Consider the following 25,797-nt stretch of genomic DNA (forward strand, 5'->3'; position numbering starts at 1 on the left):
GCATGATTATCGAATTGTTGGGTCTGACTGAAAATAAATAAGATGTCTTCCTCCTATTTCTTCCCCAGTGACGGAGATGCTTGTAAACGTGCTGAACATCTGCTCAGATGATGAACTAGGGACAGAGGAAGATGGGTTTGATGGTAAGATCACTGAGAAGTTTGTTGAAGTGTGTGTTTTGTGGTTCTTGCAGGTCTTACGAATATTGAGGCTGTTTTTCTTCCTTTTGGTGTATGCTGCCTTAACCAAGTGTGTGCAATTTAAACCGAAACCTTACAGTTTGACAGATAAGCTTGGTGCATGGCTTTTAAGAGTGTACTAGGAATTAACTGGCAACACATCGTTTGTGTAGCTTGGTTTTAACACATACTGTTTTAAAATCGTATGCACTTAAGGATGTACTTCCTGGTCATAAATCAAACTTAATCATTTGGCATGCTTAGTTGCATTAATGCATTAGGACGCTCACTGGCGTGACATTTTCAAAAACAATTAATCATTCTGCTTTAAAAATACGAATTTATTTACACTGATGGAATACAGGTCATGCTTGGTGGCGATTTGGATACTCTAGCTAGCACATATAATTGATTTAGTTGGTACTTCAACAATTTTAGCTATCTCACTGGTTAGGACCCTTATGACAAACCCATTTAAGGAAATTGGTATGCTATTTATTTTAAAACCTGAGAGGTAACCACCCTTTTTACCTACAAGAAACCATGGAAACATAAGTACAGAAACCTAACCCTAGTATGAATTAATTTAAAATCAGTTGGCTTTGCTTTGTGTAGATGGCTATGAGGTTCCTAATAATCAGGAAACGGGCACATGCTGTCTGGGAGAGAAACGAGCAGTTGCAAAGTATCAATTACAGACAAACTGGATAAAACGTTAAATTACTATTGCGTTGTCACTCTACAAAAAAATTGCAATTGAAACATCATCCCATAATTAACATAACAGACTACTTGGAATCACATTGCTATTCTTTGAGTGTTTTCTGCCCAAGACTGGTTACAAAAATCAGTTTTATATGCCTGCTCTCAACTAATCTGGTTGTACCATATGTACGTTTTCCTACATGCGTTTATACTGTCATAAGGACTTTGAGTTTGACTGTTTAAAAGCATCTTCAGCATGTAGTACACAGCTTTTCCAGATCAATTTAATAATTTGTCCAAATTCAAGACCAGACCTATCCATTTTAAATCTGTGCCAAAAAATAGTGGTAGTTACAAATCCCATACTAAACCAATCAATCAATGGCAGAATTGATCAGTGGACAGTTCTCCGGGGTGAACATTTATACGAGTTACAACAATACTTACATTGAAAAGACATTAAGCTTTTTAGACTTTGTCTGAGTTAATGGCCTTAATGCAGCATGCCTATCTGATGGTAACTGATTAAAGTCTGCCATGCAGGAGAAAGGTTTTGCACTTGACGTCAATGGGAAAGTAGTGTTTCCCCCTGCATGGCAGAGATCTTGCAACAGTGCAACTCAGATTTGCAAACCATTTAGCTACTCTTTCACCATTTTTGCCTTGACTTGTGCTTCATTGCCTCTCCTCTCCCATGCAGCTTTTTAGTCGAAGTACCCAGGCAATTTGAATTCCGGTGTGTCTGCAAAATGTGTTTCTGCTCCAAGCCAACCCTGCCAGCTGCCGCCAACATTTGAGGTGACTAGGCCTAAGCTTCTGTCTGATGCCCTACCAGGCTAAGGTTCCTGAACTCCCTATTTTTGTGAACATTTTTTACTTGCCAGAAGTAATCTGGCCATGCCCTAATTGCCATCAGGGGCAGGGGGGGGTCAGAAAAGACAAGTGGATCTTGAGCATACTCAGGCTTACTCTGAAGCTTCTGCTTACACCACTGGAAGCTCTGCCATGTCACCAAAGGGTGCCACCCAAGCCTCTCCTAAAAATGTAGCAACTTCTCTCCTAATACCATTGAGAAGCTTCTAGAATACTAAACAGGATGTGGAATCTTCCTGCTCTTACTGGTCACCCAATGAAGAAGGGGGCAATCTGGACTTGCCATTTCTCCTTCCATTCTGCTGGATGCCTTCCACATGGTATAGATTCTGGACTTCTTGGAGTCTCTAGAAAGGGAATTTGTTGGGGTCTACTTTCACATGCCCATCAGGAAAGAACATTGCAAGGTTATTTGCACTGAAAATGTCTTCTTTTGGATCTGCACTGGGCAATGGGCAACATTTACCAAGGTCCTTAATCTAGTGACAGTGCACCACACCTTCAGGAGATTTACTTTTCTCCAGCATGGGGTCTGGCATGGATTCACATGCTCATGAATATTCCCCGTCGTCAGGCTGGGAATCCTCGGTAAAGAAAAAATCAGTATCAGTTTCGTTTCTGATCTGTCTTTCGTAGTAGTAACCAATCACTGATCTCTGCGTCATACTGACCACAGCCAATGACTGCCCTCTACCTAAGTCCCGCCTCTGGCAGCCATCTTCAGATTTTTACCGCTCGTTCAAGTGTTGGGATCCTCGTGCTATTGCTCTCGAGCGTTAGTGCTATTTTTCACGTTTTTTCTAAAAAAATGTCTCTTTCGGTCAAAGAGCCTCAAGCTCCACGGTTTCGTCATCCGATCAACGGGGACCCATGTCAGATTCATCTATGCCCCTCAAGGGTGAAGATTTCGTCGAGCCACGCTTTTGGAGGACTCCAGAAGTTTCTCAGGCCCATCTCGGAGGAAGCTCGACGCCCGGAAAGCTGTTCAGGGTCTGCCCTGGATGCCAGCTTCAGAATGTCTTTGAGGACGAACACTCCCTTTGTCTTTACTGCCTACATGAGGACAAGACTCACGTGGAGAAGGACTGTGCGTTTTGCGGCAATATGTCGGAGCGGACCATGAAGGACCGCCATCAACGTCTCGCCAACTGGCTGGAAGGAAAGAGCCCGTCAGGCGAGAAGAAGTCTGAGCGGTCTTCTAAGACCTTTGAGGGCGCCCCTACGACAGGGGTCCAACAGAAGGCCAAGCACCGCAAGTCCGCTGGCACCGGGAGCGCCGAACGGTCGGGCTCTACGGGCGCCAGGCAGGGCGCATCCTCCCCGGCGCCATCAACCACGAGCCAACGCTCTGGCTCGGGTAAGAGGAAGGCCGAGCACCCGGCGAAGCTCCTGGAGAGACCCCGGTCGAGCTCGAAGGCCCCATCGGAGTGGGAGCGAGGCGGTGACCCTCCCCCCAAGGAGAAGGCGGTGAGTGCACCTAAGGTGGTGAAAGCCTTAATCCATCCGGCCAAGGCCTCTATCGAGACATTCGCGGCGGCCCTGGCTCAGCCTGTGGAGGCTACACCAGTGGTGGCGACCTCGGGGCCCAGAGTCTCCCTGCCACCGCGGAGGGAGTCCTCTTTCATGCCCATCGACAGGACCCCCGTGAAACCTCCGACGGAGAAGAAAAAGGGGGGGCAGGAGGTCGTCGTGGATTCGGCCTCAACCTCTGAGGAAGAGCTGATCGAAGTCTTAAGCCACGGCGTTGGCATGGAAGAAAACCAGCCCGTCGGGAGGGACCCCGACGTAGGAGACGACGAGAACGTCGAGAGTGCCGACGGGGCTCCTGACCGCCCGTCGGACTCACCTCAACCAGTGCCGCAAGACAACTTGGCGGCCGTTTTGTTGGCTATACAGTCCTTATGCTCGGAGATAAGGACGAGACTGTCGTTACCACCAACGGAGGAACCGCTCCTGACGGAGGACCCGGAGCCAGGCCCTTCTGGGAGCCCTCCCCCTAAGAGAAGAAGGATTCATCCTCCATCTCCTTTTCAGCCATCGCGCCCTGTTCAGCCCTCCTCCCCGTCCACGACACGTGGGGATGATACGGGGACTGACACGGCCGCGACGGGTACAGACGACGAGGTTTGCGACGAGGATCTCCCGTTGTCACCTCCCACCCGGGCTTCCCCGCCCGACGAGATTGGATCGTTTCACTCCATGATCGCCAGGGCATCCGAGCTTTTCCAGCTCTTCCCGGAAGAGAAGAAGGAAGGTTTCCTTTATCAACAGCGCGAGGCCAAGAGGAAGACGGTCCTCGCTGTACCTCTACTGGACGATATTTGGGATGAGGGCCTCGCCCTCCTCAAGAACCCATCCACGACGCCGGCTAGAAGGGATCGGTACGAGAAGAAGTACCGGGTCCCGGACGCGGCCCCCTTGTGCCTTCGGGCACAGCAGACCCCGGACTCTGTCGTCTCCGCGGCGGCCAGGAAGAAAGCGGGGGGGCGCGGCCTCTACGTCTACCTCCCCGCCGGACGGCGAGGGTAAGAAATTAGACACGATGGGACGCAAAGTCATCTCGTCGGCGGCAACGACGATTAAGGCGGCCAACGCCTTGGCTATCGTAGCCCGCTACGACAGGGAGTTGTGGTACAAACTGTCCCCCCTGCTGGACTTCCTACCAGACGACAAGAGGGCGGAAGCCCTAGAGATCTTGCAGGAAGGAGAGGTGGTGTCGGACCACGCCATTACGATTGCGACGGACATCGCTGACACTGGATTTCGCCAGTTGGGCAACGGCGTGTGCCTTAGGCGGCGTGGATGGCTCAAGGCTACTGACTTCCGTCAGGACGTGCAGACCAGAGTCTTGGACATGCCGTTCGACGGAAACAACCTGTTTGGGAAAACAGTGGACGATTCCCTTCAAGCCATCAAGGCGGACACGGAGACGGCCCGGGCTCTTGGGGTTCTCCAGCAACGGCGGCCGCCCTTTCGGAGCAGCGGAGGCAAACAGGGTGCCTCCAAAGGTTCCAGCGGCGGATTTTCCACCTACCGTCAAGCGGCCCGTTCGTCGTCACAGGAAGCTTACAGGGGACGAGGCAAGTCAGGCGGACCCCACCGTCGTCGCCAAGGAGGACAAGGCGGCAAAGCCTCATCGAAGCAGGACTGAACCGGCCGTGGGGTCGGGCCCCACCGAAGCACCCCGGTGGGAGGCCGGCTGGCAAGCTTCGTCAGCGTGTGGGAGTCCATCTCCACCGACCGTTGGGTGCTGGACGCCCTAGCTCAGGGTCACGCGCTCGAGTTTCTAAAGAGGTGCCCGCGCGTCCCCCCTGTGGCCAGGAAAGAACATCACGTCCCTCAACTTCTCTTGGAGGTAAAGGCGATGCTCAAGAAGGGCGCCAATCGAGCTCGTCCCAAAGAGGCTTTGGGGCTCCGGAGTTTACTCAAGATACTTCCTCGTGAAGAAGAAGACAGGAGGATGGCGTCCCATCATGGACCTACGACGACTGAACAAATTCATCAAGGCACAGAAGTTCCGGATGGTCACCCTCCAACACGTCCTGGGTCAACTGGAGGAGGGTGATTTCCTGTCGTTGGATTTGGAGGATGCCTACTTCCATATTCCCATCCTAAAGGGACACTGAAAGTTTCTCAGGTTCGTGGTCCAAGGGCGTCACTACCAGTTCAGAGCCCTTCCCTTCGGATTGAGGTCTGCACCCAGGGTGTTCACCAAGTGCCTCGCACCGGTGGCGGCGCAGCTGCGCCGAGAGGGGATCCACGTCTACCCATACCTGGACGACTGGCTCATCCGAGCAAAGATGAAGGAGCTCACCGTGGAGCACACGGCAAGGACCGCTCAACTACTCACGGACCTGGGATTCTCCATAAACTACGCCAAGTCCCACCTGGTGCCCGCGCAAGACGCACTGTTTCTGGGAGCGAAGCTCGACACAGTGTCGCTTCTGGCCTCTCCGTCGGAGGAAAGGACGAGGGCCATCTCGGGCAAGGTGCAGCGGATGCTGGTTGGGGACGCGGCCAGAGTGAGGTCCATCAAGTCCCTCCTCGGAATGATGTCTTCTTGCATTTATCTCATCCGCCTGTGCAGGCTCCGGATGCGCCCGTTGCAGGAGTTCCTGGACGCGCGCTAGATCCAGACGACGGGCAGCTTCGAGGAGAGGATCACACTCGACGAGAGTTTCCGACGAGCGATCCGCTGGTGGGGTACCCGCGCGCATCTGATGGCGGGCATGGACTTCCAGACCCCCGGCCACCAGAAGACAGTGACCATGGATGCCTCCCTGGAAGGGTGGGGAGCGCACACCGAAAATCTGCACGCGAGGGGCCTTTGGCTGCCGACGGAGAAGTCCCTCCATATCAACGTCCTGGAGCTCCGTGCAGTGTTTTGGGCCCTCAGGTCCTTTCTTCCGTCCCTCAAGGGCAAGGTGGTGAGGATCTTCACTGACAACACCACCACCATGTTCTACATCAGGAAGCAGGGCGGAACTAGGTCCCCAGCCCTGTCCAAGGAGGCGCAGGATCTGTGGCATTGGGCCGTCGCCCAAGGGATGTTTCTGGTGCCGTTTCATCTGGCAGGGATAAAAAACACCATCGCCGACTCGCTCAGCAGAGAGCTGCGCTCGTGCCACGAGTGGGAACTACGACAGGATCTAGTGGACCGCCTCTTCCGACGGTGGGGCACACCCCAGATTGATCTGTTCACGACGGCGACGAACTCCAAGTGCCGGAGGTTCGCCAGCAGGGTTCCCCAGCCGAGGAGCATGGGCGATGCTTTCTCGTTCCCCTGGGAGGGCCTGTTTCTATACGCGTTCCCGCCATTGCTGATCCGGCTCATCAACCAGCTCAAGAGGTCACGGTGCAGGATGATCCTCGTCGCACCTGCGTGGCCGAGGCAGATATGGTTCCCGGACCTTCTGGACTTGTCATCATCCCCGTCAATCAAGCTGCCAGTGGACGCGGATCTTCTCTCCAGGGAAGGAGGCGCCATCCTCCATCACGACCCGAAGTCGCTGAACTTGCAGGCCTGGCTCCTGCAGCGTTAGAGTTTGGAGGATACGACATACCGGCCGACTGCAGAGAGGTTCTTGCAAAGGCCAGGGCGTCCTCAACTCTTAAATGCTATGGACACAAATGGAAGAGGTTCTCTGTCTGGTGCCACGCACATAAGATTAACCCTCTACGGATTACGGCTCCCCAGGTACTGTCGTACCTTCTGACGCTGGCCAAGGCTGGACTGGCGCACGCGTCAATCAAGATTCATCTTGCTGCGATCTCCCGATACACCAGAACCATGGGGCGGACGTCTCTGTGGTCTCATCGTCTGGTGAAAGAATTAATGAAGGGACTGTTCAGATCGTTCCCGCCGATGAAGGCTCCGGCCCCGGCTTGGGAGCTCAACGTGGTGCTGACCAAGCTCATGGGACCTCTGTTCGAGCCTCTGCACTCGGCTCCGTTGAAGTTCTTGTCGTGGAAAACAGCGTTTCTTGTGGCCATCACCTCCGCACGAAGAGTGGGAGAGATCCAGGCCCTTTCCTGCAAGCCCCCGTACTTGACTTTTCACGACACGAGGGTAGTGCTCAGGACGCACCCCTCCTTCATGCCCAAGGTACCGTCGGGCTTCCACCTCAACGAACCCTTGGTGTTGCCTGTTTTCTTCCCGTCGCCTTCGTCGCCAGCCGAAAGGACTTTGCACTCGCTGGATGTGGCTAGAGTGCTGAAGTTTTACGTGGACCGCACAAAGTGCTTTCGGAAGACGTCACAACTTTTTGTGAACTTTGGACCTGTCAATCAGGGGAAGCCTCTCTCAAAGGCCTCCATTTCCAGATGGCTCTCTGGCTGTATCATGTACTGTCATCGGTTGGCAAACCGACCGCTGCTTGGCCGTCTGAGAGCCCATTCCACCAGAGCGATCGCAGCTACCGCGGCGTTCCTATCTGGTGTGCCCTTGCTGGACATCTGCAGGGCTGCTGCGTGGAGGTCGACTCACACCTTCACGAAATTCTACTGCGTCGATCGGAATTCCAGGGAGGAGTCCAGGGTCAACCAAGCAGTTCTGCGCAATCTGTTCGCCTAAGGTGAGCCTGGTGAGGAGGTAAGAATTGCTTAATGTTGAGTTAGATGTAATGCTTAATGTTGAGCCTTTGCCACCTCCCGTGGCTGTGCATGTGTGTACTGCTATGTATTCTTTATTCATGAGCATGTGAATCCATGCCAGACCCCATGCTGGAGAAGGAACAAGTTACTTACCTGTGTGTTCTCCAGCATGGGTCTGGCATGGATTCACATGCGAATCCTCCCGCCTACCCCTCTGCGGCTCTTCACTTGGTCATACTGCCACTTCACGTGCTACCAAATCTGAAGATGGCTGCCAGAGGCGGGGCTTAGGTAGAGGGCAGTCATTGGCTGTGGTCAGTATGACGCAGAGATCAGTGATTGGTTACTACTACGAAAGACAGATCAGAAACGAAACTGATACTGATTTTTTCTTTACCGAGGATTCCCAGCCTGACGACGGGGAATATTCATGAGCATGTGAATCCATGCCAGACCCATGCTGGAGAACAACAGTTACAGGTAAGTAACTTGTTCCTTATCCTGGATGACGGACTGAAGAGAGACCCTGCCAGGACCCTGCTTTTGTTTCCAATTCAGAAGTGGTGCAAAACTCTTTGGCTTAGGTTTTTCTGTGAAACAAAGTGACACTTACCTCTAGACATTTGTTGACCCTTCCCAGTGAAAACTTACCTTTCCATGAAACCTAATGGACGAAAGAGTAACAAACCATTAACTTCATGGCATTTCAAGTCTATGGCTCTTCCTCCCAACAACTGTGTCTCAGCCATAACATTGTACCTATGCCAATGCTATTTTTCTCATGCTTGCCTTAGAAACTGGAGAGATGGCGGTTGGTGACTTGAGCATGGTTCTAGAAAGGACTGTAAGTATCCGGTGTTTAATGGAGGATTTGAATACCAGGGGTCGTTCATTCTAAATTGTGGCTGCTTTAGGCAGCAACTAAAGAACAGTTTTCTACCCTGGTCACCTCATACCTTTTCAACAAATTGTGAAGGAGTGAGAGCATGGAGGTATGAGTGCCTGACTCTCCCTGAGGGTAATTTGTAGTAATGACAATTAGGTGGTGCGTGACACTTGCCTACAACCGGTACTATTGTCTTGTGAAGTGAAGATAGGAGTGATGACATACGAGGAGGGACCAACGCAGCCTGTAGATGTTTGGCTATTTAACCATCTGTTGACCACCCGTGGACATGTTGGATTTGATGACTATTCCCACCCGCTACTTGCATCTCTCTACCCAAAACACACACCCCCTCGGGGATCCCTTAGAGTCCAGCTCTATGCTTTCTTTCAGATGGGACGATGCACAGAGACAAATAGTCGTTGAAAGAGGCAGAGAAACTCATGGGCATAAACAATACTGACCCCAGCGCCGAACCTGAAGAATCAGTTCGACTTCACCGGGACTCTCCCCCCCTCCCCCCCCCCAGGAGGGGCGTGATCCAAACCCAGCAGACGGCGCAGACTTAGGGGCCCTCCGAAAAAAGATGGCGACAAGGGTTGAGCGCGCGGCGGCAGCTCCCTGGTCCAGGAGCCTGCGGACCCTACACGCAGTGTCCACCCAAGACCAACTGAGGCCCTTCTGGAGCTATCGCAAGCAACTCATATGTACCTGCAGAGGCGCGTCCTGCGGCGGGCGCCCACGCGCTTCTTCTCGGCGGCCCAGTTGGCCATACCGAGCGCATTGGTGCCACTAGTTCCCCAGTGGCAGTAGGTAGACGTTCCTTCTACCAGTTAAACGTCGGGAAAAGAGAGAAGAATGAAACTTACAAGAATACCTTCACCACCATGAACACCTAGAGTCACCCAAGGACTCTTCAACACAGCATGCAACAACAACCGAAAACAGTCCCACAACTCAGCACATCAGCCACATTTCATTAAAACATCGCAGGATAGGCCCGGGGTAAGCCTTATGAGACACACAACACCACAGTGTAAGAGATGGCTAATACAAACGAATTAAGAATCATATCCTGGAATATCCAGGGGATGAACTCGCCAAGAAAACGCAGATCGGTGGACACCGCCTGGGTCACCTATCGGGAGACATTGTCCTACTGCAAGAAACGCATCTACTTGCAGAGGATGAACATCGCATAAAATTCAAGAGATATAAGCAGACCTTCTTCTCCACTTCTGGCTCAAAGAAAAGGGGTGTTGCAATTCTACTCAGCGACAAAATTCCACTACTCAACATCACAATAAGGAGAGACCCAGAGGGTCGTTACCTACTAATCAAAGGCCTCTTCGAAGGACTTCCCATCACATTGGTATCAATTTACAGCCCCAATACCTCCCAAAGCAGGTTCCTCAGAGAAATCCTCCCAATCATCCTAGCCTTCCGGGAAGGCCACCTATTCATAGGCGGAGATTTGAACCCGTCGCTAGATAAAACGTTTCCTCCCACGAATACAGACTACACGCAGGCCCTGGCCTTACTCAACCTATTCAAAGAAACGTAGACCGTGGACGTCTTGAGAATACAAAATGACGCCTTAAGAGACTACACACACTTCTCCAACGTTCACAAGGGATATTCAAGAATCGGCTTGATTTTAATTTCCGGCACCCTTTATCCATGTGTCAACAACACAGAAATCCACACATGCATGATCTCCGACCATTCTCCAGTCTCTGTGAATCTATCCATTTCAGGCCAGAAATCCCTCCCCCAAAGGTACTGGAAACTAAATAATTCTCTCTTACTAGACATCAGTATAAGAGCCGAAGTGGATGACGCATTAGCTAACTACTTTAAAGAAAACACCACGCAAACATCCCCCATCAACATAATCTGGGACACAATGAAGGCGGTGGTCAGAAGCGTATGATAGGGGCCGGAGCAGAACAACGAAGGATCTCAAACATAGCTGTGGCCAAGCTGGAAAAAGAAGCATCCCACCACGAATCACAACTAAAAGTTCAATACTCCAGAAAAACCGAACGGGCCCTGAGAAAGGCAAAGACCACCCTGGAAATGCACTGCGCCGACCGGACAGCTAAATCCCTAGCGTATACAAAACAGTTCTACTACGCTAAAGGGAACAAAGCAAACAGGATATTAGTTCAAAAGCGAAGGGCGATCCGCAGTCGGAACAACATACTCAAACTACGAGGGGAAAACTGAAAACTGCTCCACTCCGAGACTGATAAAATGAATGAACTGTTGAGATACCATACATCGATAATGTCTAGCGAACCATCGAATCTAGAAGACCTACCAGAATACATGAGGGCGCTTCCACCCCGCAACCTCTCTCTCCTAGAACATCTGGAGGCTCCCATAGGAGACGAAGAGGTCATCGAATCCATCAAAGCCCTCAAATCCTCCGCTCCAGGCCCAGATGGCCTGACCGCAAACTTCTACAAAAGATTTGCCAGGGTGCTGGCCCTACATTTATCCGCCTTATTCAATTCCTTCCTATCCACGAGATCTGTCAAAAAGTCCATGGCCGAATCAATCACGATCCTGCTACACAAGCCCGGGAAAGACCCAGAACTGCCAGACTCCTACCGACCCATATCGCTCCTGAACAATGACAAGAAGATTTTTGCCCAAGTGTTAGCCAGAAGACTGGGACCAACCCTTCCAGGCTTAGTCGACCGAGACAGACAGGATTTGTCGCTGGTAGAGGGACCCATGACAACATCCGATGAGCGATAAACCTAATTGAGTGCGTCCACAAATCAAAGACAAAGATGGCAGTATTCTCACTAGACGCCCACAAAGCCTTTGACCGGGTGGATTGGGGATATATCCGTGCGGTCCTTCAACGATTCAGCTTCGGTCCTAACTTCACGATATGGGTCATGGCCAACTACCAAATCCCCACAACGCAACTCCGAATTAATGGCACCAGGTCCGACCACATCCACATCACAAGAGGCACCGGACAGGGCTGCCCACTGTCACCCCTGGTCTTCGATCTTTCCATGGAACCCTTTGCGGCCAGAATCAGACAAAACAATGACATAAAAGGAATTCAGGTGGGGGAACGCGAGTATAAAATTGCACTTTATGCCGATGATGTGCTCTTAACAGCGACAAACCTTTCAACTTCCCTGGGGGCCCTGTGGAGGGAGATTGAGGCGTTTGGCGCATTATTGGGATTCAAGGTCAATCTATCCAAATCCTCAGCATTACCCATCAACCTCTCCCACCAGGACGAGGCCGCGCTCGCACCACTCTCACCAATTCCCTGGGCCAAGGAGGCCATAGAATATCTCGGAGCCAAGATCACTAAAAACCCAATGCGTTTGTACTCTAATAACATCCCACAATTTCTCAGCGCTCTGCAGACTGACCTCAAAAGATGGAAGCAACAAGAAATCTCTTGGTTCGGCCGAATTTCCGCCGTTAAAATAAACCTGATACCCAGATGGCTATATCAATGTGCATCTCTACCACTACAGATCCATTCTGCTATACGGGCCCTCCAGAAGGAAATGATGGAATTCGTCTGGGGGAGGAGGGGGAGAGGCCCCGGATCAAAAAGCGAATTATGCTGAAAGGAAAATCACAAGGGGGCCTGGGAGGCCCCGATCTAGCCGGATACTCACTTGCGGCTCAGCTATCTCACGCTTTCTCTTGGGTGCAGGAAGTAGACCCCCCGAGATGGCGGCAAATCGAAGAGGCTTGGTGTCCGGTCCCACTACACGATCTTCCACACCTACCATTGCTAAAACCACAAGCCAACTCTGGGCCCTTATCTGCCACGACGGTCACGACCCAATGCTGGAAAACCGCAGCATGGAAATGGGGAATCCGAGGCACCCTGGGGCCCTTGTCCCCCATCTGGAACAACCCAGAATTCACACCAGGAAACCCACCACGGGACTTCCATGCCTGGGTAGCTGGGGGTCTGGCAGAAACTGGTGATTTTCTGGAAGAAGGCTCTCCCATCACCTTCGAGAGTTGCAAAATAAAATTCGGAGTGGGGGAACGGGAAAGAGTCCGTTACTCTCAAAGAAGGCACTGGATGTCACACAGGGGAACTCGGGACAAATGCTTGCGAGAACCAACAGCGTTGGAGCTCACCTTGACATCTCCAACCAGCAAAGGCTGAATATCTACTATATATCGGCTCCTAGACAGATCTGACCCAGCAAAAAAAGAAAGATATATGACAGAATGGGAAAAGGACATTGGCCGGGAAATAGCAGTAGAAGACTGGGAGAAAATCTGGGCCAGATTACATAAAAGCTCTCAATGCGTCACGAATAAGGAAGGAGGCTATAAACTGTGTTATAGATACTATATCACTACCACCCAAATCCATAAGGCCAACCCGGACATTCCCTCCACTTGCTGGCGTGGCTGCCAAGCCCCCGGATCTCTTTTTCACTTAGTGTGGGCCTGCCCAAAGGCAGAGATATACTGGAAGGAAGTGCTGAAACACATCAAAGATATCTCCGGCCTCTCAATCCCTTGGGACCCAGGAGTCGTCCTTCTGGGCGATACCGGCGACGGAGCATTCCCGATTTCAGGTCATATCCCCCGCCTATGCAACCACCTACTACTAGCTCCGAAAATTGCACTGGCCTGTCTACGGAAAGACAAAAACGGCCCCTCGATCGCTCTATGGTGGGCCAAATGTTGGGAGATAGCAGTATCAGAAAAAATCACAGCAATAAGCTTAGACTCCCTAAATAGAACTCTGAATAAATGGGTCCCATTCTTGGACTATGCGGCCAAAATCCAACTCTCACCAGGAGGCCCCCACTTACAAGATGGCTCCAATACAGCCCCCTCTACTGACCCCTGATCGGCCCCCAAATACTCCGGAACTTAATCGCACAAGCACCCGAGACTAAGCCACCCAACTGCCATAACCAGGAATCAACCCACCATCTCTCTTACCCCCAACTCACAAAAGCCTATAAAGACACTATTTTTTGTTGATGCTGATATGCACTGCTTTGTTGTATGAAATTTAATATCTTGCAAAAATCAATAAAATGTTATGAAAAAAAAGCCTTCTAAAAGGGTAATGACTTAATTACAGCATTAGCCCAACTCCTGATGTAAAACATCTGTTTTCACCAAGTACACACAGTAAGAGTGCCTCGCACCTGTTTGTTGCACTGAATACCTGTTAAAATGAAGCATTGGCAAATCCAAGTCGTTTGGCTATTGTATAGACGTTAACTGGGCATCTTCATGACACTGCCATAATATGCCCAGGTATTAGCACCATTTTCCATCCTATGGACAGGCAGTATCATTATTACAGTGCCTGGAAAATGCAGCTCAATGCCTACACAAAAGGCACAACTGTAGGCTTTGCCAATGATTGTTATTTCAGTCTAGTTCAGTGCACATACACATTTGCTTGTGTGCTCTATTTAGGTTTAGGCATGTTTGTTTTGCACTCTGGATTAAGTGCTACAAAATGGATTTGATTGAGTTATCAAGCATTTACTTCATTGTGCTTTTTGATGCCATCATGAAAGTGATCGACAATGACAATCCTTCATTGGTAATTCATTGTAGGCTGCATTTGAGGGTGTTTATCTTCCAAAGTGCTCTCATACGATAGAGTGGTGACCATCATAGACTGCTAGGTCAAACTTATTTCAGGATCTTGATTTATTTAATCCTTTTTTCAGGTCAAGGGCAACATCTGAAAAGTGAAAGAAAATTTGTTTTTCTGAAAATTGTGAAGTTACCCTTGAGTTGTCATAAAATTATTTCTTTTTGCCCTTTGACTTGAACTTGAAGCGTAGTCCTTATTTTCCGTAACCTATACGTGTTATACCAGCGAACAGTTGTGCCACTAATTTTTCTTCATTAAAATTCTACTTCTCACAAATTAAAGGAAGTTGCAAGCTTCTGGGCTGCCCTGAGGTTGAGCTTTTTGATGAAAGGTTTCAAAATCATGGTACTTTGTAGGGTTACAGTGTTTGTGCTCTCCCAAAAAGCATTCTTGTAAAGGACATCCAACGTATCGCATTTTGTCAACCGTGTTTCATTTGGTAGTGCTACCTTTTACGTTGAGAACTGTTCAAAGAGTAGTTGCTTTTTTTTTAAATTGTTATATTTTCTTTTTTGTCTTTGCCAATTAAGTTTTCAACAGTATGAACTACAAGAAATGTTGTAATTCTTTGACCTGCAATCACCAATGTTCTTTTGACTGGAGTTATTTATCTTTCTTTGTTGCATCAGGGATTCTCTTTTTAGGAGGCCGTATTGTCTTCCGTAAGAGTAAACAAACTATTTATGCAATAGCCAACATCCATCATTTTCCTTCTCTATGATTTGCATATTTGAAATCTTACTTTCTTTGTCAATCTGGCTGCCACGCCCTTCAACATCAAAGATGCTTTTGCTCAAACATTCTTTTCCGAGTTCTGTGGTCTGTGCATCATGCATCCCACCTAGCAACAAATATTGCAGCATCATATTTTAATTGCATTGTTTATTTGATTTAAATAATTAGAAATTCTGAATTTACATATTAAATCTATGCAAAGTGCAGGTTTAAACGCCTAGAACTTTCCCAATCTGGCACAGTTATTTCTTACCTGACCTAATGTACATGTTAGACAGAACTTTCAGCAGTTTTGAGAGCTCTAACATTAAAATAAGCATGTTTGCTTCCATGTGTATATTTGGAGCAATGTTGCCACACTTATCCACTCCTACCCCAATTTGTTTAAACATTTGATAATTGTCTTTGCCACACAAAGAAACAAAAAATGCATACTTGTTTGTCAATGTACAAAAGCACTTCTCCAGCATTGGATCTTTCATAGATTCACATGCTGTGAATATTCTGCGTCGTCAGGCTGGGAATCCTTGGAATCATAGAGCAGTTTGATCAGTTTAAACTTAAACGGTAAACTTTGTCACTTTTGTGCTCGATCATAGTAATTTTGGGTCATACTGCTCACAGCCAATAGGAACACCTCCCTTAGCTCCTCCACTGTCAGCCATCTTCAGATTTTGTACCGCAGTGTAGGGAGTCCTCAAAAATCATCTCTTCAACTGAATACATTTGCATTTTAACAACTTTTCCATGAAAAGTATATACCTTTTTTTACATCTACTCGACGACCGGCGTTGGCAGTGACAGTCCTAGCTCTGTGGACTGTTCCCTCTGTCGGCAGTCTGTGACAAAGCATAAAGGCATAAAGACACCTCCGGTGATGAGCCCAGATACTCGCACAAGGACCCCTCTTCACCAAAGGTCAGTGCCCAAGGGGTGTCGGCAGGGGTGGAGAGCCAAGGCCCTTTCCATTGCACCAGGGAGGTGACGTCTTCGAAGTCCACGTCAAAACCTGGTGACCACTCTTCGCCTTAAATGTCAAAAAAGGGTTGTATTTGAAATCGGCGACTAGGTCATGATCGACAACCAAACCTCACTCCAGGTAGTCTACCCCAAGGCCTCAAACGCTAGACTCTGTTGTCTCAGTGGCTGCCAGAAAAAGTTTGGCTAACCCATCGTCGTACTGCTCTGCCCCCAGACAAGGAAAGCAAACGCCTTGACGCCTTTGGTAAGAAGATTTACCACTGCAGCCATGACTATCTGGGTGGCTAATGCAATGGCCATACTCTTACGTTACGATCGCAAGCTGTGGTATAAGTTGGGTCCCTTGTTCGAGTTCCTGCCGCAGGACAAGAAGCAAGAGGCCTTGGACAACTTCCATGAAGGCGAGTTGGCATCAGACCATGCCATTACGGTCTCTGTGGACATCGCTGATACTGGTTTTCCCCAGCTTGGAAACTGAGCTGTCCTACGCAGGCAGGGTTGGCTCAAGGCCTCAAATTTTCAACCCGATGTCCAGTCCAGGGTCGTGGATATGCCCTTAGGCAGATCAGTGCTTTTTGGGAAAAAGTTGGTCGAGGCCTTACAGTCCATATAAACTGACACGGAAACCGCTCGTTCCTTGGGCACACTACAGCAGTCCTTTCACATTCAGGAAAAGGGCCTATACGCGTGTTAACCGCACCATGTACCAGTCTTCCTCCTCTTACAAGACCCCATATTCATCAGGGGACCAGTACAGGAAATGTTCCCAGTCTTACGGGCCTATGCCCCGACGTTGTGGCTCCTCCCAATCTAGGGGCCTGTCTGGCAAACCAGCATGACCAGCCCAGGGCCAGGTCCTCTCACTTCAGCACCCCAGTGGGAGGACGACTGTCAAGGTTTGTCGGGTGCTATCCCTCCTCCAGCAGGGCCACTCGCAGGAGTTCTGGACTATCCATCGAACATTCCTCCCGCGCATAACCCAGAGAGGTTGCGACACATCTTGCTTCAGGAAGTGCAAGCTCTGCTGCAGAAGGGTGTAGTGGAGAAGGTTCCCAGGGACGAGCTAGGCACAGGAGTCTTCTCCTGCTACTTCCTGGTAAGGGAAAGGTTTCTGCACAAGTTTGGGGGGGGGGGGGTTGGAGGCCCTTATTAGATCTGAGGGTGCTCAACAAGTTCTTAAAGGCGCAAACGTTGCGCATGGTCACACTACAGCAGGTGTTATCCGCGCTACAGCAAGGAGATGTCTTGTTGTCCCTCGAGGACGCCTACTTTCACATCCTTATTCGCCTCTCGCAACAGCGCTAACTAGGCTTCGTGGTGGCAGGAATGCATTATCAGTTCAAGGCCCTTCCATTCGGCCTGCAATGTGCTCTGCAGGTGTTTACCCAGGTGAGCCATTTACCCAGGTGTTTACCGCAGGTGAGCCATTGGTGGCGGAGGGGCATTCACATATACCTGCATTTAGACAACTGGTTAGTAAGGGCCCCCTCCTGTCCGTTGGCAGAAACTAACACCACAACCATCTATCCACTATCTACAGCAACTGGGTTTCTCTATCAACTTCCTAAAGTCATCCCTGGTTCCATCGCAACAGGCATGAAGACTATATGCCCAAACCTGCTCCACCAGACCGTCGGATGAAAGGATGGCAGTTCTTCTACACAAGGTGCACTGTCTCCACAACACCCAGGAAACGCCAGTCCGCAACTACAAATCCCTGCTGGGGATGTTGTCATCATGCATCCTGTTAATCACCAACTGCTGGTTATACATGAGACCGGTGCAAGAATTCCTGGATGTCCACTGGGTCCAAGCCTCTGGGTCCTGGGACGACCGCATTAGCTAGTGGTCATGGAGGGAGCATCTGGTGAAGAGCGCCCCCTTCAGGTTGCCGAACCATCAGGCTACTGTCATGACTGATGCTTCACTGGAGGGCTGGCGCGCCTACTGTCCAGACCAACACACCAGGGGCCTTTGGTCGGAGCAGGAAAAGAGCCAGCACATCAACCTGCTGGAGCTACAAGCAAATGTTTGGGCCCTGAAGTGGTACGGATTTATATCAACAACACAACGTTGATGTTTTATGTCCGCAAGCGAGGAGGAACAAGGTCCCCACAGCTTTCCAGGGAGGCCCAAGCCCTGTGGCTTTGGGCTTTAGAGCAGGGCATGCTTGTCATTCCCCCTCATCTACCAGGGATTCAGAACACACTGGTGGACTACCTCAGCAGGGAGTTACGCTCTTGCCACGTGTGGGAACTGCACAACGACCAGCTTCACTTGTTTCAAATATGGGGCACTCCGGAGATCAACCTCTTTGCCACCCACGACAACAATCGCTCCAAGACCTTTGCCAGTCTCTTCCCCCATCCAGAAAGTTTGGGGGACACCTTTGCATTTCCATGGGAAAGGAAGTTCTTTATGCATTTCCCCCCTGATTCCACTGGTGCCTCGAATCCTACAGACCTTCAGACTCTGTCAGTGCGAACTGATATTAGTGGCCCCTGCATGGCCGAGACAGTTTTGGTACTCGGACCTCCTTGCCTTCTTGTCTGAAACACTGATCAGGTTGCGCCCACATAAATCACTCCTGTCCAGGAATCGGGGAGCAGTACTGCACTACGACCCAGCCTCTCTCAATCTGACAGCCTGGCTCCTGTATTCTTAGAGTTAAGGATTCTGTCCCTTCCACAAGATTGCCAAGCGAGCCTGGCCAGGGCTAGAGCCCCAGCCACCTTGAAATGCTGAAAGAGCAAGTGGAAAAATGTTCAAGTATGGTGTAAAATCCAGCAACTTCAGATCATCCGACGGGAGGATCCGTTGCCATATCTGTTGTCCCTTGCTCAGTCTGGTTTAAATCATTTTTCCATTAAGGTGCAACTAGCTGCGATCTCCAGGTACAACTGCGCTGCAGGGGTGCCATCCCTGTGGTCTCACCGGCTGGTAAAGGAGTTTTTGTGTGGGCTATTCCTGTCTTTTTTCACATGTCTGTCACCAAGCACCAGCATAGGAGTGCAATGTGCTACTCGCAAGACTCATGAAGCCACAGTTTGACCCCATACCCCAAGCATCTATTAAACATCTTACTCCTATGTCCCGTTCCCTTTCCTCCATACTGCATGGGCATCCCTCACTAGGGACGGGAGACAGAACCTTTTTCATCAGAAATATCAACTTCGCCTTTAAATTTAGATGCTGCTGGGGAACGGCCCTGGGAGCATGCGTTCCCCTTACTCCCCCCACCACAGCACCCCACCCTCCCCATCTCCGCCGCCACTCCTCAGTCCTCTTTTTTTCAGCATTGACGGGAACGGACCACTTTTACCGGCGCTCTTGGGTTAGGCCTCTGGCCTACTAATTCTGTGTGCTCTTCCCCGGAGAAGTACTTTTGTCGTCTTTTTTTCTTGTCTTTATTCAGATACCTCTGTCCTCTAGCGCCACGCTCCTCCCCGGAGCATGTAGACGTCAGCAGGCTTCAGCAGGTGCCCAGCCTGCGAGGGGCTCTTCCGTACGTCCGACCCACATGCGCTTTACCTCTGCTGCATTGGCCCCAACAACAGCTTGGGAGGGTTGTAACGCGTGTGACATGCTCACACCACACGCTCTGAAGAAGGGGCTAGCTTGGTGGAGGGAGCTCTTCGGAAGGTTGCCTTCAGAGGACTTGAAGGAATTGGTCAAGAAAAAGTCCAGGCCCAATCCACACCCTGCAAAGATGACTCCTTCCCCAGGAAGCACCTGAGCGGGAGGGGCCCATCGGTTCTAGTACCAGCGCAGGTACCGAAACTGTTTGAGCTACCGGCCGCCAGGCCGAGGGGTCGCGATATCCTAACAGTGATGTTGCTTAGGAACCGCAAGGTTCTGTTACCTGGGTTTCCGCCCGGGGGGCTATGTCCGAATACTAGACAGATGTCTGAGGGGGCGCCTGTACGCAGCACTACCGGTGACACAGCCAAGGGCACTCCGTGTACCAGGCCCCGTCCTGAGGTGCAGGGTAGGCCTCGACCTCCACCGCCAAGAGTCCAGGAAGAGGCCGGGCCCAGTGCAGCAAGCGCCATGACTCGGGCACGTGTGCAGTCCAAAACAAATGGCTGCTTTGCCAGACACATCCACCTTTGGGGACCAGGTAGGGAAACAAGTTTCCAGGTGGGACTGGTCTTCACCGGGCACGTGGCCTACGGCATACCCTTCAGCAACGCAGGGCAGATGCACCCCGGATGCAGCAAGGCAGAGTGTGCCCAGGTCTCGGCACCATCAGGGCCCCACACCCGTGCCACCAAGTGCTCCACCGGCCTGCGAGGACCGGGTTTTTGAAAAATTCCAGACGCTTATGAGGTCATCCTCAAGGATGTGATCAGGGCCATGCTCCCTCCGGTTCTGCAGCTAGCACCCATAGCCGCTACGCCCTTGGTTCCTGCGCATCTTTCTCTGATGCAGCCCCAGCTGCCCACCCAGCTCCCACTACACAGCCCTCATGCCTCCAACGATCCCGGCAGCCCCATACCAGACGCCGCAACAGCCACCGTCTCCTGTCAGTACACCGCCGCCCCCGGCTCCCAGCACTCCTCCAGCTGCACCTGACCAACAGGACACATTGGTGGGCACGGATGAGGAGGACGACCCTGACACACCTTCGTTGGCCAAGGCCTTTCATGAGCGGCTTGGGGCTTCCACAGCCAGAGGTGGAACAACCAGAGGCTGGGGTCTTGGTGGAGGTCCTCACTCTACGCCCCACGGCTAGAACAGGGTTTCCAGTGAAAAAGGACGTGGTGGCGCTTGCCAAAAAAAGATGGCTTCAGCCCCATTTGGCGCAGCCTACCAACAGGCACCTCAACGCCAAGTACAGACAGATGGAGGGGGATCCACTCTTGCTGTCTGCACATCCCCAGCCACATTCCTCAGCGATTGCCGCAACCTCAATCTACTCTAAGCCACAATTGTCATTGTCTACTTCAGCCTCTGCACTTCTGGGTAAGGAGGAGAAGATCCTGGAAGCATATGGAAAGAAGATCTATTCAAACGCTTCACTTCATCTTTGTCAGTCCAATGCGGACGCTATGCTCGCTGATGTCAACCAAAGGCTCTGGCAGAAAATCGCCTAATTCCTTCCAGAACTTTCAGTACAGAGCCAGGCATGCTTCAAGATCGTAGCGCAGGACATAATGGAGTCCACTGTGGCTCACATTGACACCTCAGCTCTAGCCATTTGCATTGCTACGGACATGAGAAGAACAGCTTGGCTACGGGGCGACCAAGTTCAACCCAGATGTCCAGGAGCTATACTGGACCTTCCATTCGAGGGTGGCGATCTGTTCCATTACACTATGGACGAGGAACTTGATAAAAAGAACCGTTCCCAGACTACAAAATCCTTATCCATCCTCACTAAGGCCACTCCTAAGGCATATAGCCAGACGCACCAGCGTTCAGACAAGGGTCAGTCTTTCGGAGATTCCAGGAAAGACGGTCCAGGCAACCGGACAGATCCCCGAGCTAGCACTGGCACAAGCAGCAAAAGGCGGTGCACAAGGGCTTTTTCCAGTCCCCCCTGCTCAGCCCCAGCCGGCAAAAAGGCATGACACGCCCATCCGGACCCACGAGTCTCTGGTGGGGGGGCAGGCTTTCCCTTCACTCCCAAAGCTGGCGTGTAAGGTTTGCGCACCCGTGGATCCTATGCGTAGTATCCACAGGCTTCCACCTACCCCTCCCTCCCTCCTCCTCCTCTCTCCCCCCTCCGCTCCCACAGATTGGGACAGCAACTCAGTGGCAGAAATGTGCTCGCTCGTACTGAGTCAGGCAGTGGAGGAAGTCCCAGCCTCTCAGCGGGGTCTGGTCATCTATTCACGGATTTTCGCCATACACAAGAAGAACCAGGCGGGCCTGAGAGTTGTGTTGGATCTCTCCCCCTCCCCCACCCCCTTGAACCTTTCCCTTCGTCTTCAAAAGTTCACGATGGTTACCCCAGCGCTCATAGCGGAGACATTGTGCACGGGAGACTGGATGTGCTCCCTGGATCTCAAGGATGCTTGCCTACACGTCCCGATCTGGCAACCCCATGGTTCAGGATCATGGGTTTCCATTTCCAATACAGGGTTCTACCCTTTGGCCTCAGTTCGGCCCCCAGAGTCTTTACAAGACTGATGAACGCAGTGGCAGCCCCTCTCGGGGCCCAAGGTCACCACGTCTACCCATACCTAGACTGGCTTGTCTCCGTAGGCAGTTCCCCACAACGCCTCTGCCCTCATGAATACTCTACTCGAGTTGGGATTTTCCATCAATCTCAAGAAGTCACAGCTGGAGCCTATGCAGAGTCTAACTATCCTGGGCCTCATCTGGGATACGGGCTCCGAGACAGTTTTCCCCTCGGAGGACAAGATCACAGCCATCAAGAGGGCCACGGGGCATTTTCTCAGAGCTGTGACCTCCGCATGGTGGTACCAACACCTCTTGGGCATTATGGCGGCATGTCTCCTGGCAGTAACGCACACAAGGCTCAAAAGTTTGCACTTCGCAGCTCCTGGAGTCAGGAGAACGGTTCCCAGGCGGAACTGGTCATCATCCCACTAAATCTCCAGGACCTAGTCTGGTGGAGCATGGACTGCAACTTGTGGATGGGCAGTCCATTTTGTCAATATGCACCGCAGGTTACCATCACCACAGACTCAACCCTACAGGGCTGGGGAGCTACCTTGGACAGCCACAGTGTCCATGGGGTTTGGTCCCGTCAGGAGCAGGAAGCCCACATCAACTGGCTCAAGTTAATGGCCATCTGGCTCGCTCTCAAATCCTTCCTACCGATCAGTGACAAGACGATCCTCATTCAAACTGACAGCCCCACCAGCATGTATTACATCAACAAGCAGGGTGGCACCAGGTCCTCTCCCCTCTGCACTCTAGAAGTCAGGATTTGGGAGTGGGCTCTGGCGACCAACATGCACTTAACAGAAATTCATCTCCTGGGGTGTCCAACCAGAAAGCAGGCAGGCTCAGCAGGCTGGGTGCGGACAATTATGAATGGCAGTTGAACAAGCAGGTCCTGCAGGGCATCTTCGACTAATGTGGTCATCCTCAGGTGGATCTCTTTGCCACCTGGTCCAACAGGAGGTGCCCCCAATTCACATCCTGGCAGGGATGGGGCTGGGGCTCTTTGGGCGATGTGATGCAGATCCAATGGAACAACATGAACGTGTATGCATTCCCTCCCACTCCCCTGGTACACAGGGTAATCTGCAAGATCCGGAAAGCCCAGCACCTCAATTATCCCGATAGCTCCATGGTGGCCAGCAAGGCCATGGTTCTCAGAACTTCTCAGCCTGTCGGATCAGGCCTCGGTTCACCTTCCGCTGAGCCAAGCTCACCTACTCTCACAATAGGGAGGCACAGTCACCCACCCCCAGAATTTAGCCCTCGGAGCGTGGTTCCTGAACAGGTCACACTAAGGCATCTACATCTGTCACAGGCTAACCTAGACATTATACAAGGTGCTAGAGCGATGCTACCAGTACAAAAGCAAGTGGACCAGGTTTTGCCACTGGGCTGAATCAAAGGAGGTCGATCCATTGACCTGCACGTTGGACGGCGTGCTATCTTTTTCTGCACACCTCGCACATTAGGGGGTGCAGATCGACACATGTTGCACCTATCTGGCGGCAATAGGAGCCTACCGGAACTTAGAGGAAGAGGTATTTTCATCCTCTAATCCGGTGGTTAAGACACCTTGCAGGCCTCACCAGGCTCTACCCACCTATCAAGAAGCCACACCCTGTGTGGGACTTCAACATGGTCTTGGGCTCCCTGGCATATAAACCATTCGAACCTATGGTGTCCGCGGACATCAGGCTAGTTGCCATTAAGACGGCCCTCCTGTTGGGCCTTACATCTGCATGTAGGGTCAGTGAAAACCAGGCACTGGTGGCTTCAGAGCCTTATACTACTTTTCATAAGGACAAGGTGGTGCTTAGAACTCACCCCGCATTCTTACCTAAGGTGGTCTCCTCTTTTCACCTGAATGAGATGGTGTTACCTACTTTCGAATGGATTGTGTCCTCCCACATATTCCTCATCTTTTGCGTCGATGATGTCGACTCGATGTCCCTCGAAGGCCTCCGTCGAGGATGTCATCGAAGCCATATATAGCACACGCAGTACCTGTTGGCTACAGTTCAGTTTTTCGCCGACAGCAATGGCTTCCAAGAAATACAGCGCGCTTCTTCACATCTTGTGACGTCCTTGCTAAAATTATGAGATCGAGATGTCTTCATCATTGACACAGATGACTCCGAAGCCCAGTTTCAAAAAGTGTAGGGATTGCAGATCCAAAATGTTCCTGACTGATCCACACTGAATCTGTTTGTGGTGCTTCAGAGCGGAACACGACACCTCGGACTGCTCCAGATGTCAGTCTGACTGGAAAGGCCTTGAGGGGAACGGGAGGGGAAGCTGAACCTAGGCAGAATCCCTAAATCCACTACCCGGACTGTGAAACCTTCAATTGACGAGTCGAGAGGCGACTCTCCTTGGAGGAAGAAGGCCAACCGGTCGAGATCAAGGAGTGGCTCACACCACTCTTCTTTGTCCTCGAAGAAATTGAAGAAAAGGCACCGTAGGTCGCCTTCGTCGACTTAGCCGTCGGACGCCTACCGAGAAAGTGTTACTTGTCCAACCAAAAAATACACTCTGGCTGGTTGGGAGGCTAACCGAGCACAAATCCTCAAAGTATTCGAAAAGCAAAAGCCTCCAAGGCATGCGCCTAACGCGCCTTCGAAAGAAGCCAGCAAGGAAAGTGCTCGACCTAAGTCCCGCTTGCCCGGGACGAAAGCCTGATCCGCATTGTGAGCCCTCGAGGCCCCGATCCGATGTAACATTGAAAGATCAGTGGAGCCACAAACACAAGTCGAAGTCGTGAACACCTTCGCCACCGGCGCCTTCTACGACAGCCAAACACTTGACATTGACACCGAAGGCATCAGCGCCAGCTGTGCCATCATTGCCAGCTGCGCCATCGACGCCGAGCGCCCCAGTGAAATCAATGGCGCTGATAAAGAAAAACTCAACGACTATTCCAGCGTCGAAGCCATTGTTGTCAAAACCCATGATTCCTGACAAAATGTATGTCCCACTACCTAGAAAGGTCTATTTTAAGTCTCTTTCTTTAATATATGTAGAGGAAGAGCAGTCTGATGAAGAGGCCCCATTTGGCCATCAACATGCTACGCAATAATGTACCAGAGTTTTATTGCAGAGGAGTCTAGGATGATGGACCTCTATGATAATCTACATGGATACCTCACCTGAACTAGAGTTTGGGAAACCAGAGGCTGGGGAGCATGCAGATGCATCCTACAGGCAGCTCATTTCAAAGGTTGTGGATTACATAGGTTAGAGTAGGCCTCTATTACCGTACAAACAGGGTGACCTAACTGACATTCTAGACAAAGGACCACAGTCTGATCCCATTTTACCATTCCATATTGCCTTACAGAAAAGAGTGGCGGCCAACTGGGAGCCCACGGTTACTGCCTTCCTAAGGAGACCTCTGAACAAACCGGGAAACCACTCTGAGGATTCAGGATCTGCTTTCTTGTGCAGGAAAATTTAACCCTGCTAGAGAAAGGTGCTATAGAACCAGTGCCTGTAGCAGAGAGGAACAAGGGATGGTATTCCCCTTATTTTCTAATACCCAAGAAGGACAGAGGACTGAGACCCATCTTGGG

At 51.0% G+C, this 25,797-nt stretch overlaps 1 protein-coding gene across 4 annotated transcripts in view; it reads left to right on the top strand.

Moving 5' to 3' along the window:
- The window catches only part of PPP3CA (protein phosphatase 3 catalytic subunit alpha), a 1,568,629-nt gene that overhangs the window by 1,237,834 nt on the left and 304,998 nt on the right, over positions 1-25,797 (top strand). For all 4 annotated transcript variants that reach the window (XM_069630708.1, XM_069630707.1, XM_069630705.1 and 1 more), the window contains exon 10: positions 69-143. In XM_069630708.1, the coding sequence (XP_069486809.1) occupies positions 69-143 (75 nt within the window). The remainder of the gene's footprint in view (positions 1-68; positions 144-25,797) is intronic.

The sequence above is a fragment of the Ambystoma mexicanum genome, chromosome 6q (assembly GCF_040938575.1).
Source record: "Ambystoma mexicanum isolate Mex_15411 chromosome 6q, UKY_AmexF1_1, whole genome shotgun sequence".
Taxonomy (NCBI): Eukaryota; Metazoa; Chordata; class Amphibia; order Caudata; family Ambystomatidae; genus Ambystoma; species Ambystoma mexicanum.